This window comes from Chiloscyllium punctatum, chromosome 4 (assembly GCF_047496795.1).
Source record: "Chiloscyllium punctatum isolate Juve2018m chromosome 4, sChiPun1.3, whole genome shotgun sequence".
Lineage (NCBI taxonomy): Eukaryota > Metazoa > Chordata > Chondrichthyes > Orectolobiformes > Hemiscylliidae > Chiloscyllium > Chiloscyllium punctatum.
The window spans coordinates 67,436,251-67,455,977 of record NC_092742.1 but is presented as its reverse complement, the minus strand read 5'-3'; the positions used below and the strand labels follow the sequence as shown (position 1 = coordinate 67,455,977).

The 19,727-nt window shown below is 39.0% G+C and overlaps 1 protein-coding gene across 7 annotated transcripts in view; it reads left to right on the top strand.

The window, feature by feature from the left end:
• The window catches only part of npas3 (neuronal PAS domain protein 3), a 1,321,930-nt gene extending 1,303,588 nt beyond the window's left edge, over positions 1-18,342 (top strand). For all 7 annotated transcript variants that reach the window (XM_072568956.1, XM_072568955.1, XM_072568959.1 and 4 more), the window contains 2 exons: positions 8,456-8,571; positions 14,703-18,342. In XM_072568956.1, coding sequence (XP_072425057.1) covers positions 8,456-8,571; positions 14,703-16,012 — 1,426 coding nt within the window. In that variant the 3' untranslated portion in view covers positions 16,013-18,342. The remainder of the gene's footprint in view (positions 1-8,455; positions 8,572-14,702) is intronic.
• Positions 18,343-19,727: the final 1,385 nt, after the last annotated feature.

The following is a 19,727-nucleotide window of genomic DNA, read 5'->3' as shown; positions in this document are numbered from 1 at the left end:
CAAAATTACCTCTCTGTGCCTTCCTCGGTTTCAAAACACCAAACTATGCACTTCCTTTAGTTTCGCAGGAGAGACCCATGCACCCCTGGAATCTCAGCCATTCTAGGGCCATTCTCCAACCACAGCTGACCCAATTGTGTGACTCCGCTGATTCACTGCCAGATCCAGCATTTCCTCCTCTGGACAGGTGAAAATTGTTAAGCTGGTTTGGCCACATCTGATCCTTGGATATTTTGCAAATAAAACTGTACATCATAATGAATCAGCTGTACTAAAATGATGCTTCCAAATGTGTGACAAGCATGCCCTTCATCAGCATTCACACATTTTCAGTGCTCCTGATAATTGCCCAAGCAGCTCCCACTCTTGCCCATTCAGCCTCTTCTGGCACTTTAACCCAAGTTCTGTGGACACCTTCATGGCTGCTTGGCAACCTCCATCCAGGTTAGGAGATCTCTGTATCTCATCAACAGGCAAAAAGACTTATGTGAATCATTTAGCCCAAGAGAGGACTTGCAGGTAGTCATCATCAATCAGAAAGGAGCCATCTTTTGTTTGGGCCCCAAATGAATCCTCTCTGCACCAGGTGGAGGAACAACGAGTTAAAGAGCAGAATTTGAGTCGCTCTCTAAGCACCTGTGTTTTTTTTTAATTCTTTGATGGGACGTGGGCATTGCTGGCAAGGGCAACATTTTTTGCTCATCCTTAATTGCCCATGTACTGAATCATTCTAGGCCATTTCATATTGAGGAATATTGAAAATCACCCACATTACAGTGAAGGTCAATGAGCTCAGGTGGCTGGACATCTGGTTTGCCATGCAGAGTGATACCAACAGGATGGTTCAGTTCCAGTATTAATTAAGGTTTCAACAGAACTGCCACCTTCTAAACCTCACCTTCAACTGAGAAATGGTGACACTCATGTTAAATCATCACCAAGCATCTCTCTCTCACACACACACACATACATACACACACTCTCCCTCTCTCTCTCTCTCTCTCTCTCTCAAACATTCTCTCTCTCTCTCTCTCTCTCTCTCTCTCAAACATTCTCTCTCTCACATTCTCTCTCATTCCCAGAGTCAAAAGCTTTACTTTTACCTGTGAGCCTGGAGTCACCTGTAGACTAGGTCAGGTAAGGATGGTAGATTTGCTTCACTTAAGAGCACTATTTAGTGAATGACTTGGGTTTTCACAGCAATTGTCTATGCTACCATTACTGAGATCAGCTATTCATGAGGGGAGTGGGACAGGAGTCCTCAAACGTTCATTCCTCACTGTGAAGGATCCAGATTGAAACAATGCTGCCACAAGCAATCAAAGTTTACCGTGGAAATCTGAAATATAACCAGTCTGGAAAATAACTCAGTAGGTCTCGCAGCATTTATAGAGAAGAACTTGCTCTTTTTTTTCCCATTTGTTTGCTTTGATTCCTCACACTGTTGTTTAACTTGCTAATATTACAGTCTAGACTCTCATTTGAAAAAATTAAGCTGATCCAAAGATTCTTAAAGACTGCCAGGTTAGACAAAGTAACTGGATAAGTGACTGTTTTTTGAGAAGGATAGAAAATTAACCAAAAGATAGTTGAATGCTGCATGAAGTGTCCTTCCGAAGATATTAATGGAAATAGAATCAAACATGCAACCTCAAGATATACAATTGCAAACAGTTCAGGATTAGCACTCTCTAAATAACTGTCATTTGTTGCTGTGTGCTTCATGATCCACTTAATTTAAATGAATTAACCAGACTGGATTTAATGTAGCCTGCCTCAGTGGAAACCCCAATGAACAGGCCCACTTAATCATAGGAGAAGCCACATGTTCAATTCCTGGTAGCAGGAAAACTTGCCATGATTAAATTGGAGGTAGGAATGGGTCCATGGGGGATGTATTGCTACTTGTCAATTAGGCTCATTACTGAGTCAACTGACACTAATGATCTCCAAGTACACCACAATTTTGTGGTGATTCAGGGATCACATGAGAATGGCAAAGCTATTGTAACCCCCAGAAAGTCTCCAAACAGCTCTGAGGGATTGAATGGGGAATTTCCACCTTAAACAATCCTGAATCTTGGGGAAGGGTCACACTGCCAAGCACTTAATTCAGTCATGTCCCCTCCTCAGAAATGATGTATGTTCTCTGAGCAATGGGCTGAACGTGGATCTATTACATTAAATTTCATCCCCTACCACAAGTATTACCAAACTAGTAGAAGCGAAAAAGCAATTACATTTAAATTTGAAGATATTTAAGAACTGATTTAATTCAGAAAGAATGAATAAAGACTTGGCATTTATATTTTCTCTTTCATGAAGACAGGACCTCCACTCATCCTGCAGCCAATGAATTACTTTTGAAATGTATTGTAATTTATTAGTAACAATTTTGGGAATACTGTACATCACAACTTGATCTTAACCTTGAGGTGACCTTGAACTAAAACAGAGAAGTCCTCCTGGATTACAGTGTTTAAAATGGTTTATGTGTAATTTGTGAGAGGATAGTAAAGGGAGTACAAATTCAAAACCGGTTCCAGCAAGGGGAAAACACATACATCTGCAGTGATGGATTGATTTTGTTCTGACAGCCACCATTCCCATATGGATAAGAGAAAGGACTTGTTTCAGATTATTTGAAAATGTTTATATGGAGGTTTTATATATTACTCTAGAAACTAAACTGAGAATGTTAACAGAGTGCACAATTACTTTGAAGCATCATTGTTTCAATGGTGTATCAAGCCTTATATGAACAGAATTTGAATAAACAGGAACCACTAATCGTATTGATTAAATGCTGTTGATAAAGGTGTGTTTTTGTCATCTTGATTTATCAAATACCCATCCTTTATTTTCATCATAACAATATCACATACAAACTGAGATATATGGGGCTGAATGTTACCATATTTTGATAAAGTATCAAAGGATTAATTTCCTCAAATTTCATGGGTTGTCAGTGATTTTTCTCACACTATCCTCCCGAGCCCTTCTAATTTCCTAGCACTCTCCTATTGCACCCGTCTTGTCCGGTACTAGCCAATTATCCGACCTGCCAAGCCCATAAGTTCACATCAACACCCAGCTATCCAGGATATACAGTCATTCCTGACATCTTGGAACCTGAAACATGCATCTGGCCAACCGTTGTAATCTGGAGCTACCCCTCACTATCAATGTAGTGGCCTCAATCAAAGCTTCTCACTGCAGAGGGGTGACATAGCTGACACCTCCTTCCACCTTCCACATACAACTGCATGTTCCTACACCAATTGCTGTTTAAGACTAGGCTTACAGCTTATCTGTCTTTACCAACAGCCTAATGTTGCATCCCACTCTAAATTACTGCTACTCTTTCCTCAAAGTCCACAGTAGTTCAGCATCTTATTATTCAATGTGGGATCATCATATCCATGGAAGAATTCAGTGATCTCAACAAATTCATTTCTCTTTATAAACACTCAAAATGATCAGCTATCAAACAGACTGAAGCTGCATTTGCTTCTCAGAACACAAACATATCAAGAACCAAAGATTTATCGTCAATTAATGACTTCTCATCTATTAGTTGTCATCTACCCAAACTGAGTGTCACCTGAGTCCTGCCAGTCCTACTGCACTCTGTCATGCTCAGGGTATTATTCCTGCTGCTCATTGTCCTCGTCCTCCTCCATGAAAGTCAGTCCAGCTGCCCCCAGTTCTTCAGACTCCTTTATAACCCCTTTTTGCAAGCTCGAGTTGAGCAGAACACAGCATGCTAGGATTATTCTCCCCACTCTGTCTGGAGAACACCACAAAGTCCACCAGACTGGATAAGCAGTGGAATCTCATCTTCAGCTAGTCTGCTACACCATGGCCTTGGTTGTAGCAAGTACTGAATTGTATCTGCACTCAGCCTTAGTCAGGGACTTATGCAATGGAGTCATTGGTTATGGCTACATTGGGTAACCTCCCAGTAATCATCCTTGCAAGGCATCTGGACTTTCAAATGCAGCAGGAACACAATATTCTCGTCATGGCAGCTTTCAGTTGTGGTAAAGCAATCGGAAAGTGTAAGTGCTGAATGAATAATGAAACCTTTTCATCCCAGCTCCATATCATTCATGGAAGATATCACTGCATGTGGAAAAGTCTTGCAGTATTCTTACATTTCAGCTGGAGAAGAATTCAGTCCTATGGCCCTGTGCACCCCAGGAAGTCTTACATTAGCCTTGTGGAGTCTGTATAGTCTGTAGGTGCCTCTTTTAAGGTCAATTGTGATTACTTCGGCTTCGCAGAGCTGTATGTCTGCAATTTGCAATGACCAATGGCATAGTGTGATGATGCTGTAGCTTTAAGAGGTTGTTTTGTCCTTTTGTTTGAAGACAGGTTGTAAGGCAGAGAGAATGAGCAGTCTACCAAAACAACTAGAGTAAACAGCTTGTGAGGCCTTAGATTTTTTTAAAAGTTGGAATAGATGCAGAGTCGAAAAGTGCAGCACTGGAAAAGCACAGCAGATCAGGCAGCATCCAGGCAGCAAGAGAACTGATGTCCCGGACTTAAGCCTGGATGGGTGTGGTCAGCTGTCAAAGACCAGGATTTCTACAGTTTTTTTTTAGTTTTTGGTTTAGCTTTAAGCAGTTGCTACTGTGCACTTGAAGAAGTGGAAGCAAATCTCTCGATTACAGTCAAAAACTGCAGATTCTCTTCCTCGGCTTCTCAATTACCTGTGAGAACAGATCTGTTTTTCTGAATTTGTCTTTTTGCCAAAGTGTGTGTTTATGGGATATTACTATATTGCAACAGTTAATTAGTAATCATTACCGTATCTATTATTCTGTTAAGTTTTCCAATCGAGTTAATTTATTCTTAATTCCTTTTTCTTTGGTTGTATTTTAACTATAGCGGTTAAATAAAGTGTGTCTTGCTCGACATCGAGTAGTTTGACCAATCGAACTGCATCTGGAACACAGCATGTTACCTTTGCTTTTAAAATAAGAAAAAGGTAGGGTCTAGGCTGCCTTCTTAAAGTATTTTGAGGGAATCTGGTCTGGTCCATAACAGTGGCCAACTTCACTTATAACCAGCCGTTTGCACCCTACACAGGTCTACATTGCATCTAACATGCACAGTGATGTGATGTAATTATTTTATCCTGTACACTGCAGAATTTACATAATATACAGTTGAAAGGCTTTATTTGGTCAGAAGTGATGCCCATGTTTTTCATTAGCAGACACTGACTCCATCTACTCCAGAGGTGGCCATGGCCATCTTCCATTTGTAGGTCATGTTGAATAATGGAAGGCAACATGGAATGCATTTGATACTGAAAGTTCCAACTTCAGTTTTGTTGTCAGATGTCTCCATTGAACCTAATGTTTGCTTACCTTAAATCTGCCATGACCTTCATTCTGCTGACCCCTAGGACTGACCATGTTCCACTCCCCAACCAACTTGGATGAACAGATGATGATTGACCAGACTTTGACTGATACCTCTGCATAACCCTGAGTGATAACCCACCATTCCCTGACTGGTTGCAGTGGACGAGTAGGACTGTTCATGGCCATTCCCCAGACTGTAGTGAGACAGACCCCCTGACTCAGACAGCTATACCTCAGCTCTTGGATCATGGATGCTGCCTTGATAGACTACATGGGACCCCTTTGACTGACAGCCGCCTTCCCCTCCTCTCCCTCTCTCTGTCCTGCCCCCCCCCCACCCCATCCCACATCACTGACTTGTCTGACAACGACTCCACTTTGCCTTCGACATGTGGCCATTTGGTTGATACACATGCAACATAATTGCCAGTTAGGTTGCCAGTACATTCTGTAGGTGTGAGATTGACATTGTACTATGGTGTTTGGGAGCATGTCCACCCCATTAACTGATTTCTGCTAACCAGCCTGGTTTTGTTTCTGCAATGAACTGCACGACTAGAGACAGAAATACTGAGTGTACAAAAAGCTAAACGTCAACATAAGGGCGTCTTGAGCATCCAGATAGGCACTATGTGAGTGAGCATTGAGAGAGCAAGTAAGCAATTCTGAGATGCAGCCTGGTCTAATTTGTGAGCTGAGTGTTTGTCTTGTGCGCTGTGTTGTTGCAGCAGTATTACAATGATAGTTGTCAGTGCAGTGTAATGTTCTCCATTACACCGTGGAAACATACTGTAAGTGCATCAGAGATGTGCTACAGTGGGGTGGAGAGGCTGGCATGTGTCATGTGCCAGTATCTTTGGATGGGGGGTTCCCTGCGGCCACTGCTGTTGGTCTGTGCCTTGAGGCATTGATGCTAGTGTTCAAGATGGAGGTCTGGAGGACCAAGCAGTGAAATAGTAGGGTGCATATTAAAGAGGCAAGATTCAGTAATAATGCGGTGGATGATGAATGATAATTCCCAATAATCAACTTCTCATTGCTTACTAATCAAGCTCCTGTCCTAATCTCCAAAACATAGTGCACTTGTTGCTCTCAACATTGAGAAAGACCTTGTTCGACTTCTTTCATGATTCTGTCACATTTCTCATCAGGACCTTGGAAGATTCCATCCATGAATTTTCACATGTTGGACATTGCAATAATATGTCTTCCCAAAAACATTTAAGATATATTAAACATGTTTCTTAACTATAAGGAATGTTGGTTAAAATCAATGTGAGAATGTTAGTATTGCTTAAAAAGGAAATTTTACTGGTGACAATTCTTATGTTGGTTTTCACAATTTAGTGAACTACTAACCTCAATATCAAGTCTTCCCTGGTTTTGGATGAACAAAAATGCCATTCTTGCCCAATAATTGTGTTCTATTACCCCTTTACAGTCTGAACAGGAACTCTGTCTCTTCCTCAATAGCAATAGTGTTTACACTGATATAACAATGCTCAACATGACCAATTAATATTCAAGATCCATCATCTAGTTTTTAATACCTGAAACCTTCACAGACTAAACTTCACTAAAGCAACATTTAAAGAAGACAGGAGCTGGCCTCTGATGGCTGATGTGGGGGCCTGGCCTGACCAATTATTGAGGAAGGTCCAGGGAACCCATGTGCTATGCTTGGTTAGCTCAGCTGGCTGGACAGCAGGCTTGTAATGCAGTGCAATGCCAACAGTATGGGTTCAATTCCCACACTGGCTGAGATCACCATGAAAGACTCTCCTTCTCAACCTGTCTCCTTGCCTGAGGCATGGTGATCCTGAGGTTAAACAACCAGAAGTCATCCCTTTTCCTCTCTCTATAATGAGAGAGCAGCCCTTTGGTCTGGTAAGCCTATGGTGACATTAACTGTTCTTTTGTAACTATTAACCAGAAACCTAACTGGACCATCCATATAAATATTGTTGCTACAAAAACAGGTCAGATATTGGGAATCCTGCAGCAATTAATTCACATCCTAACTCACCAAAGTGTGTCCATCATCTACAGGGTGCAAGTCATTTGCCCTCATTGAATGTAACTCCCACAACACCAAAGAACCGACACATTCAAGACAAAGTAGCATGCTTGATTAGTACCCCATCTTCACCTTAAATAATCACTTCTTCCAATACTAATATAGTGACAGCAGCATGTACCATCTAATGTAGATGTGCGGCAGTAACTCACAAAGACTCCTTTGACTGTGCTTCCCAAATCTGTGACCTTCACCAGTTAGCAGGACAGGAATTAAGAGATGCATGACAGCCCCACACCTCCAAGTTCTCCCCCGCATCACACACAATCCTAACTTGGCATTATATCACCATTCCTTCACAGGAGAATCACTGGATCAAAATCCAAAAATTCCGTTCCTAACAGCACTGGGGTCTGTCTATACCACAAGGAGTGCCACAATTCAAGAAGTGACTCAGTGCCACCTTCTCAGAACTAAGGACATCCACATCCCATGGTAGAATTTGAAAAATTGTGTCCTGAGGATTGGATGGCACAGGTTCCAGATAATGCAATGTGGCCAACCAGAGTTGTTCTCTGTTACAATTAGTTGCCTGTGTATCAGCCACAATTGACAATAGAGCTTTGCATTACTTCCAGAACGATATCATTGTTCCCCAAGTAAAACAACAAGATAAGCCATGAACTAGCTTCAAAGGCAAGACATGTATGCTTTATTGTGTGAACCAAAGCAGTCTGATGGAGTTTTTGATTTTGAAATTACAACAGAATGTAACAAAAGAATTGTGATGAAGTGAATGCATGACTGAAGCTTTTCATTCAAAATCTGACATCAGGTGAAAATGATAGTAAAAGAAGTGGCAATCTTAACTGATGATAAAAGGGACTCCAACAATAATATTCATTGATTCAATTCAGTGAAGGATGTCTGGAAATGTTTTAATGCTTGAAAGTATGAATTTTAGTTTGCTCTTTTCAATATGAAAGAATACCAAACATTAGATTTTTAATGAATATTTAACCATGTATACATGCAGAACCTAACATAAGTGTTATTTTCCTAGTGATTTTGAGTATAAGGATGTCCCAATGGATATTGCACAGCTTCCTAACCTTCCTGAGAAAACCTCTGAATCTTCCGAGACTTCTGATTCTGAATCTGATTCAAAAGAAAACTCAGGTATTAGTAGTAAATATTAAATCCAGCACCAGCAGCCTGGTACCAAAGTCTGTACATTTCTATGCATTTATGTTATTTGTGTTATTTCTATGGAAAATGACAGATGCTTCAAAACAGGTTAATGACTGCCTATTACAAAACATGTAAATGCAAGTCAATAGGTAATGCTATCTCTGTTTACCAGAAGCATACATTTGAGTATCCTACTACATAAAGCATCCCCAAGGATGTATCATAACATTGACAGGAATAGATTAAGAATTAATAGGTTAGTGTTGCATGTATGACACATCATTTGTACTTGTGAAGATTCCAGCTACCTACGAGTGTCTATCACTATTAATTTTGTTGTTAGCACATCAGTTTTATTATTTTTAAATGAGCAAAATTCATACTTTCAGTTTTCAATGCTTTCCCCACGCCATGTGTAATTCTACTGTGCAATGGCAAGCATACCAACTGAAGAACTTCACAAAGCATTGGACTGCAAAACATTGAAAGAAGCCCCTAGATAGATAACAGTGTTACACACACTTAATTCAGCATGACTGTGAATTTGTATTGCAGCAATATCCAGCACTTTACACTATGCTAGCACAGGAGCAGGAATTTTGTAGCATCATTGGCGAAATCATCTTACCACTGGTGACACCAAAACTCTGATAAAGTTTGATGGAAAATCGTGCAGTTTTAATTTAAATGTTTAAAGTTTAACAACTTTATAGATCCATACTATTGTTTTCTGAAGCAACAATAGGGCAGCAGTCAACAGTAGTACTGTCATCAAATCCATCATTTTTGGATGACTACATGTGGACTCCTCTGTCAGCCAGCTCCAGCAGCTGGTAGTAGTTAATATTTGTGACTAAAACAAATCTTTTCCTGATATTGGGGATATTAAATCATCTCATTCACAAATTAAATTAACTGCACATACCTAAGAGCTGTGTATGCATCTATTTTGGAGTTATTCTTTTGACATGTGTATCCCCAGTTCTTGCCCGTATACTGCAATTTTCAAATCCATTCTGCACTAAAAATAGGCCAGAGTAGTTGGAAGGGATTTATTACGATCATTGAAGCACTTTTGGTAAATGCAGTTCAGTAACATTAAAGCAACTTCAGAAGAGCTGCACTGTAGAATTCACAAAAGAGATATGCAGGCATTGTAATAGTGGAACTCATTCCAATAAGTATTAAGGCTAAAGCAGGCAATTAACCAAACAAAGCTGTTCTGGCTGGCTTCCCACTTATCACTATCACTTCAAAGATTTTCCACTGGAAATGATGTTAGATATTCAATATGCATGGAAAAGGATCAAAATAAGGTCAGTTCTTCTATAACGTGATGGTTGCGTTCTTGTGCTCTTTAGAAACAGCAGTTAAAATGGTGGCATTGTAATTGCATTTCAGCCAACAAATGTTATAAAAATTCATGCTGTAGCATCCCCAATTCGTCAATCACATTACAATGAATTTGTGTTAACAAAACGCACGTTTTCACAGAATGAACTGTATTCAAAATAGCTGCAAATGATAAGGTCAGATCATATCATTTTCTCACATTATCACAATAATGAGGTTGAATGTTAGTGATGCTTGCATGTTACTGGCATGTTGCTAGTGGTGGACTAGTAGAAGATGCCTTAAATTTTAAAGAAACCTCCTCTAGAAGCAGAATTGAACATGGGACTGAATGCACCATTTTACCTATGTGTTCATTTGAGCACTTTAGTGTCGTGAAAATATTGGGAACTTGATACTAGGATAAATGTGACAGCCCAGTTATTTCTCCCACTGATTTAAAGGTTTTAGCCACTATTCCAAGATCACTAGATATCTTCATTTATTTGCAAAGCAATACAATGTCATAGCTATCAGAAACATTATTGTTTAGCTACATAGGATTGCACAGAATTTATTGCATAAAGACTGGCAATTTGGCCCAAAGCCTGTCATGATTTCATGCAGTTCACAAACCATCTCCCACCTTGCTTCATCTAACCCTGTCAAAATATCTTTCTATTCCTTTATCCCTCATGCATCTGTATAATTTACCTCCGTAAATGCATCTGTGTTACTATTTGCATTCTACAGTGAATTTCCATTATCATGACACACCGAGTGAAATTTCTCTTCAATTCCTCACTGGATTTATTAACATACTTATATATGTATGGCCTGTTCCTAGTTATCAACTAATTTCAGCAGATTTCTAGAAAATAAATTAAAATTAGGGAGCAGGATATGGAGATATTGATACATTATTTTACATAAAAACATGTTTTTGGAAACTTTGAATCAGAATTCTGTTTTCTCGGTTATTGGGGAATTTGTGCAGCTAAGAAGCAATAGAATTAAAAGGAAAATAATAAACCACAAAGAAAATTCAAATAGGTTTTTTGGACTGAGAAAAAAGTTGATTTAAAACTAAAACTTTCACAGAAAACAGCCTGCTGCAGTGTTGCATGTAAAAGTAATGTTCTGTCTTGTGAATGAATAGTTTACCATGAATCTTCCACCTGCAAAGGTGATTGACATTGATGAATATAAAAAAACAGAACTAGTGTTTTGCAATTGCTATTCTATGTCAAGCTGAGTAGCGAGCATTTTGATAACAGATGAAAGCCCCTCCTATCCATAAGACCATGGTAATAAGAACTGGATTAGTTCATTCGGCTCCTTGAACCTGTTTCACCATTCAACATTCCTCACATCCATTTTCCTGCCCTTTCCCCATAACTCTTGATTTCCCCACTGATTAGGAATCTCTGTATCTCAGCCTTAAAAATACACAAAGACTCTGCCCCACAGCTCTCTGTGGCAAGGAGTTCCTAAGATTCTCAACCCTCCTCAGCTCAGTATTAAATTGGCGCCCTTTTATTCTGAGACTATGTCTTTTGATCTCAAATCTCCCATGGGCGAGTATCCTCTCAGCATAAACTGTGTCAAAACTCTTGGAAATCCTGTATGTTTCAATGAGTTTCAACTCTCGTTCTTCTCAATACTAATAAGTTGTCCCAATCTGTTTTAGCCTTTGCTCATAAAATAATCCCTCCATACAGGGAGTCATTCTAATGAACCTCTGTTCTGCCTCCAATGAAATGATCCCTTTCCTTAAATAAGGGGACCAAAACTGCTCTCAGTACTCCAGATGAAGTCTCACCAGCACCTTGTACTATTGCATTATGACATCCCTACTGTTGTCCTCCAACCTGCTTGAAATAGAGGTCAACGTTCCATTAGCCTTCCTGATTACCTGCTTAACCTGTGTGGTAGCTTCTTGTGTTTTGTGGATAAGTACTCCCAAGCTCCTTCGTGTTGCAGATTTCTGTAAGTTTTCTCCATTTAAATAATAATCTATTGTTTTGTTCTCATTTCCAAAATTAGCAATTTAACATTTTCTCACAATATACTACATCTGTCAACTTTTTGCCCAGTTATTTAACCTATAGATATTTGTCTGTAAAATGTTTGAATCCCTTTCACAGCCTGCCTTTCCACCTATTTTAGTGTTGTCTGCAATTTTAGCTACAGTGCATCCACTTCCTTCCGCTAAGATATTAATATATTATTGTAAACGTTGTGGTCCCAGCACTGATCCGTGCGGAACCTACTGGTCATGAGTTACCAACCTGAGGGAGAACCCCTTAAACCCATTTGCTGTTTCCTGGCCATGAGCCAATTCTCTATTCATGCCAATTTACTCCCTGTTAGCTTTTATAACAACTCAACCTTCAGTTTTCCCTTATCTCCATACTCTATATAATAACATATAATTGTTACAATTTGCATTCTTGGCTGTAAATTCTCACAAGAATGAAAACAAATCTGATCATTCCTACAATATTGGCTACACTTCCCATCATGCCTTGAGAAACTGTTCACAGATACATTTGTCAATTATAAACTATTAGTATGCATTTAAATATCAATCTTCATGATTGTCTCACCAGACGTTCCATCTTTGTGGGCGGCACGGTGGCACAGTGGTTAGCACTGCTGCCTCACAGCACCAGAGACCCAGGTTCAATTTCTGCCTCAGGCGATTGACTGTGTGAAGTTTGCACATTTCCTCCTGGTGCTCCGGTTTCCTCCCACAGTCCAAAGATGTGCATGTCAGGTGAATTGGCCATGCTAAATTGCCCGTAGTGTTAAGTAAAGGGGTAAATGTATAGGAATGGGTGGGTTACGCTTCGGCAGGTCGGTGTGGACTTGTTGGGCCGAAGGGCCTGTTTCCACACTGTAAGTAATCTAATCTAATCTAATCTAATCTTCCTCCCACAGTCCAAAGATGTGCAGGTTAGGTGAATTGGTCATGTGAAATTGTCCATAGTATTCAGCGATGTGTAGGTTAGGTGCATTAGTCAGGGGTAAATGTAGAGTAATAGGGTAGGGGAATGTGTCAGGGTGGGTTACTCTTCAGTGGGTTGGTGTGGACTTGTTGGACCGAAGGGCCTGTTTCCACACCGTAGGGATTCTATGATTCTGAAGACAGAAACAGAAAGCAGCAATTCATTGGATTGTTAACTCATCTGTTACTGGGAAATACCAGAATCAATTATTCAGGAGATAGTAATAGGACACTTGTAAAGTCACAATATTTTCGTGCATTTTGTGAAAACAAAATCATATCTGAAAATTGTAGGAGAGTTATTTGATCAAGGGAGGGAGAATTAAGGGTATGCAAAATGCAGTACATGTGAATTTCAAAAAAACATTAGATAAGGTGTCATATATGAAAATGCTGCACAAGATGAGAGTTCAAGGTTTCAAGGTAATATTATTTGAGTAGTTAGAGGATTGACTTACTAACAGTAAGGGAATCGAGACAAATAGATTACTTTCAGGTTGGCAAACTACAACTGCACAAGTGTTACAGGGATCAGTGTGGAGACCTCACCAACTTACAATGTATAATAGTGACTTGGAGGAAGGAGCTGACTCTTGTTACTAACTCTACAAAGAAAGATAAGTAAGCAAGTTAAGAGGAAGATACAAAAAATCTTCAAAGGGATATAGATAGGTTAATTGAATGGGAACAAAATTGCAAATAATGTGGAATAATATGGAGTTCTCGTTGGCAGGGAGGTGAGAAAATTAGTTTATTATTTAAGTAGAGAAACACAGCAGAATGATGTAGTATACAAGGCTGTTACGAATTCACATTTACAGCAAATTTGTGGGAATAAAATGCTAAAACCTAAATTTACACAACTAATCTTTGCTAATAAGGCATGCTCCAACAAAATTTGAGCCACTGAAACTATTTATTAAAAGATTCCCTGAATCTTTTTTGTGGCATTTCTATGTCCTTTATGTTTGGCTGGTTAGAATGCTCATCATCTGGTGCAAATAGTGTGGATAATTCAAAAAGGTTTCCTCCTGGGCACCTAATACAACCCTGGGCAAAATAATAACTGGAGCAACAACATGATGAGTAGAACATTCTAACTTAAGGGCCACAACAGCTCCATTCCCTACCCCAACATCAGTGGTCTAAGTGTGTTGGTCCTTATCATCTATTTGTGGTGTACTATATGTTGTCGTTGATCTTAATTCAGCAACTGAGATGTCGAGCATCACGAGAGTACTCTTGAATTTATTCATTCCATCCTGGATAAAACACTAGCGTTCTTCATTAAATTCATTCATCTTTCCAATGTTTCCAGTTTCTAATTGAATTTAGGATCTATGAATCAGACTTTCAAACTGAATCTGAACACGAATCATAAAACAACCCTGTAGCATATGTAATGTCACTTTTCTTCTGAAGCTGCTGAAAAATGAGTCTTGAAAAGGATCAAAGGAAACTTGTCCCTGTTCTTTAAAAGCTGAACTGCATTTCAATAGAAAGTTTTGGATTTACAAAAAGAAACCTGATCATCTTAAATTATTTATCCCTATTTTGTTAACAAAACTTACTTTTCTCCAAGTCTATTTACTAAATTACATATGTCCTGCTAATAAAGGATGTGAGCAAGTATAAAGCTCAGGCATTTTATGAGGAATTACATTATTTTCTCAGCTGATTTGCCCCTTTACTCTTTTCAGCTGAAGTGTGTAAATCATGTCTGCAGAAATTGTAGTTTCTTGTGCGACTGATGCCTTTTTATCTCCATCCCCTCCAGATGACAATGAGAATTCCAAGTCAGATGAGAAGGGCAACCAGTCTGAAAACAGTGATGATCCAGAGCCAGACAGGAAGAAGCAGTCTGGGAACCACTCAGATCATGAAATGAACTGCAATGATGATGACAATAGCTCTAGCAACCAGGACAGCAGGGACAGCGATGACAGCTTTGAAAATTCAGACTTTGAGAGTCAGAAAGCAGCTGAGGACAGTTTTGGCACTTTTGGTTCTATGCAGATCAAAGTAGAACGATATGCAGGCAGCGAATCGGAGATGCAGTTGCCAAACCGGGAATCAGTGACCTCAGACAGTGCCAAGGATTCAGATAGTGCAGGAGAAATGACCATCCAGTCTTCCAGCAAGCACCAGAAGAGAAAGAAGAGGAGAAAAAAACAAAAAGGAGGCAGTGTTACACGTAGAAGGCTGTCAAGTGCTTCGAGCCCTAGTGGACTTGACTCAAACATAGTAGACCAGCCTCAACTGCTGTCCTCACCAAACAGTGCCTCTGTGCTTAAAATTAAAACAGAAATAACAGAACCTATAAATTTTGATAATGATAGCAGTATTTGGAATTACCCTCCTAATAGAGAGATCTCAAGGAATGAATCCCCTTATAGCATGACCAAGCCCCCGAGCTCTGAGCACTTCCCCTCTCCACAGGCCAACACTAGTTTACATGTCACTATTCCAGACTCTGTTCTTACCCCGCCAGGGACTGAAAATACTGCCAGTCGTAAAACTCAGTTTAGCACCTCATCCAACACTACCTTAGTTCCTGTCACAGATCCTCTGTCTCCACCTCTGTCAACCTCCCCACGAGACAAGCATCTCAGCAGCACCAGTACCACTAGTTCTGTGCTTTACACCAGTGACCTAGAAACGCTGCAGAGGTTACAGGCTGGTAATGTGGTGCTTCCCCTAGTTCATAGGGTAACAGGAACTCTAGCTGCCACCAGCACTACTCCTCAGAGGGTCTATACTACTGGCACCATTCGGTATGCCCCAGCTGAGGTGACCTTTGCCATGCAGGGCAACTTGCTGCCTAACACTCATGCTGTCAACTTTGTTGATGTTAACAGTTCTAGTTTTGGGTTAGAGCCCAAGACACCTATGGAAATGCTTTATCACCATGTACATCGAATTAACATGTCAGGGCCATTCGGGAGCACTGTGAGTGGGGCCAGTCTGGCCCAAATGCCTGCAGGGAATGTGTTCACAACAGCAGAGGGACTCTTTTCCACACTTCCGTTTCCTGTGTATAGTAATGGCGTTCACACCACACAATCATTGGAACGTAAAGAGGATTAAACTATGACCATATACTGTGTTCAGTATTGTGTTCTGAGGCATAGACAATGTTTTCAGCTGAATTCTAGTGCTAGCACTTTGAACTTGAGCAGGTCAGCTCACACCATCAATACAACTGTTCTCATGTCTCTTTTGAACTGTGACTAATCATTCTGTAATGTAAAGAGTTATTTTTTTGCCTTCAGAAAGTTGAATTACCAGTTAATTGTAAATGTTCCTTCCAAGGTTTTCCTTTGCATCTTTGTGAAGATGCCTTTAATGTGTACATGCCTCTGCCATAAGATGCAAATGCAATGGTGAAGAGATTGTAAAATGAGAGAATTACAGATTTTAATCTATAATGATCTTGATATGATCAAGGTTGAAGGAGGTAAGTATGGAAAGATGACCCAGTTTGACTAAGTCAGACTTTAAAGGGTTTTTTTTTCTTTTTAAAAATAGGGCATAGTATTTTGAAATTTTATGCAGAGTTTAATTCTTTTTTATGATTCAGATTTTTCTTACTTGCACATAAAGCAATTTGGGTTCTTACATAATTTGATTCTGGCCTGTGTCTAGAATGTTAAATTCTTGAAACTGTAGGAAGATGGAATCCATGTGTAGTTAATGAACCATAAGTAGACATTACTTCTGCTACCATGGTGCTACCATTATTAATCTTTGTTGTCTTCGTAAAATATGCAGCATATGGGCTGGAATTTGTGGAAGAGTGCTGTTTTGTACTAGACAAATGGATTTAGTTTCCAGTTTGTGGCTGCAATCTCCTCATTCTCTTATGACCAGAATCTGTGTTAACCTTTTCTGCAGCCATGCAAACTTTACCTCCAGACTAAAAAACACAAAGCCTCACGCCGTTTTTATAGTCGTTCTGCCTTTTTTCAAAGTGCTTTAAGGAGACTCAATAAGATTGAGTTGAGGTGAGATACTTGCATTTATTTTCAGCTATATTTTTCTCAGTATAACTGAGGCTAATCTGCAATTTAAAATAATGTTGTTTTAGAGTTTTAAGAAGAATATTTGACATATTGTGTTTCATTATTCTTCTGTTTACTGAAATAGAGGAAATTCTAATTGTACTTTAGTTGTTAGTACTGAAACAGAAATTCAAGATTGAGTTTATAAGCTTGGAATAGGTACACAAATCAAAACTGCACATTAATTAATAGACTCGCAATTCTATTTTTCTGTCATCATTTTGCCAAAAAAAAACACATTCTAGTGTTTGACACTATTTGTGATTGTCAGTATAAATGCTTCTTTCACTCCATCTTTGGCAGCTGTTCATTAAGGCATCTAATAATGAGAGTGAGATAAGTAATGTGTACAATGTGTAAGTGTCCTTGACTGTCAGTCCCATTGCAAAATTTAATGTGTGTTACTATATGCAGTATATACTAAGCTAATGTGGCAATATTGTCCTTTGTCCTCACTGTGCTTTATCTCTAGTCTGCAATGGTCAATTTCATTACTGCAATCCTCGTGAACCAGTGATTCTTGGGAGGTGATGTTTTTTGTGTGATGGCCTTCCTCTGTAGTGTCACCTTATGCTGCTTCCACTGTCTGTATACCTTTTGTTTCTGCTGTTGCTTTGCTGTGTATTCTTCAGACCTCTCTCAGAGATAAAAGACTCTTAACTAGCTCATGGTTAATGGAACCATTTTCACAGAGGAATTCTGGGGATGACTTATCTTCCATCTTGCCAGACAATGCACTATATAGCAGGCTCAGATGTATGTGACAGATTGCCGCCATGGAGCCTCAGCTATAAACATTCCCAGAGTCCCTTGTGCTCTAACTGCAAACAATAGCTAAAACAGCAAAAGGAGCTGTTTTTTAAATGTTTCTGTGTTGGTGTCAAATAATTTCTGGTGATTTGAACTAACAATAATCACAGCTGCTGTCAAATCACATAGTGTTTCAAATCGCAGTATGAAAAATTCATCACCTGTGAAGGCTGTGTCTGTGTTTTTAACTATTTCTTGTACAAGTATATAAAATATTTTATGAGGAATTGGTGCCAAGTAGCTAAACGATGGGGCAAGGGGTTCTGTTAGTATCAATGTTAACAGTGTTACCAACTCTACAATACAAAACAATTAAAAGTAAATTTAAAGAGACAACTATGGTACATTTATTTTTGTGCTTCAAACTTCAAGCTAACCTTCTGAGTGCCTGGCTTATTTAAAAGAGCATTTCATTGATCACAGATAATGCTGCAAACCAGAAATGTACATACTTCATTTACAACAGGATTCTTTTATACTTTTGTAGATTATTTCATCAATTCAAAGAAACATGTCATACATGGTTATGTAACTTGATTTTATCATCCTGCAAATGCCATATTCATAATAAACTTTTCTTGGATTTGTTACTATCTGGCATCATTCTTTTACACATACATCCAAACTGTTAATACATTAAAATAATGAAGCTTTAAACATCTCATGCACATAATATCAATACTATCATAATCAATAGCATATACTTTATGAAGATTTTATTTACCAAACTTATTGCTGTGAAGATGCTAAAAAGACAATTACACAAAATCTTAGAGATTTCTTTCTGCGTGTGGTTATTCAAGTAAAAACATTATAAAATAAATATACCAATACGTGCATAACTCAAGCATGTTTTTCAAAACACTTTTGCAAAATCTATTCATTCTGATAAAAGTGGATGGTCAATCTTTACTGAGATGTTAGCATTGATCTAAATAGCTAGATTAGTCAATGAACTGTAACCTTATTTAAAAAGCTAATGCAATTGAGAATTATGTGCTCTAAATTTATCCAGAGAGGATTAAGTTGGAACTCCCCGTGCTCTCTGGGCAGCCTGGAGTGGTTTGTGAATTAACTCGAAATTGTAATATTTTGTATGAGTCTCAAATATGTATTTTTTCTTTTAACAATTTTAACGTATTTAGATTTGTTGGGAGACTCCAAATAAAAGATGCTGCAGTGGCAGTTAAAATGTTCTCTTTGTTCATCCTCCTCTATTAAATAAGTATCATGAAAGTTTTTGAGAATGACCTGATAAGCAAGTGCTCCTTCTGAAAGAACTATAGTAAAATGCTAGTCATAATCTCAAACAGAGCACATATTTAACTTTTTGACATATTTAACTTTTAATTGCAAAGTATCATTGCTGAAGCAATGCATGTCCATATACAGCAATAACTGGTAAACATCCAGGCTTGGCCTGATAAGTGGTAAGAAACATTTGAACCACACAAGATCCAGACAATGACCATCACCAATTAGATAGAATTTAACCATCACATTAGATCTTTAATGGCATTACCATCACTGAATCCCACACTATTAACATCCTGGGGGTTACCATTGACCAGGAGCTGAACTGGACCAGCCATATAAATGCTGTGGTTGCAGGAGCAAATTAAAGGCTAGGAATTCTGTGGCAAGTAACTCACTTCCTTCTTCTTAGTGCCTGTCCATCTACAAGGGGTATAAGTCAGGAGTGTTATGGAATACTCTCCACTAGTTTGGATGACTACATCTCCACCTTCATCCTGAAGTCTTAGTATTGAATACTTTCTACAAGATGCACTGGTGTAAGTCACCAAAGCTGTTTCCTGACATCACCGTCTCATCATGACCACTATCACTTAGAGGGACAAAGGCAATAAGTGCAAAGGAACACAACTGCACGCATGTTCATCTCCAAACCAGACATCTTCCTGATTGGGAAC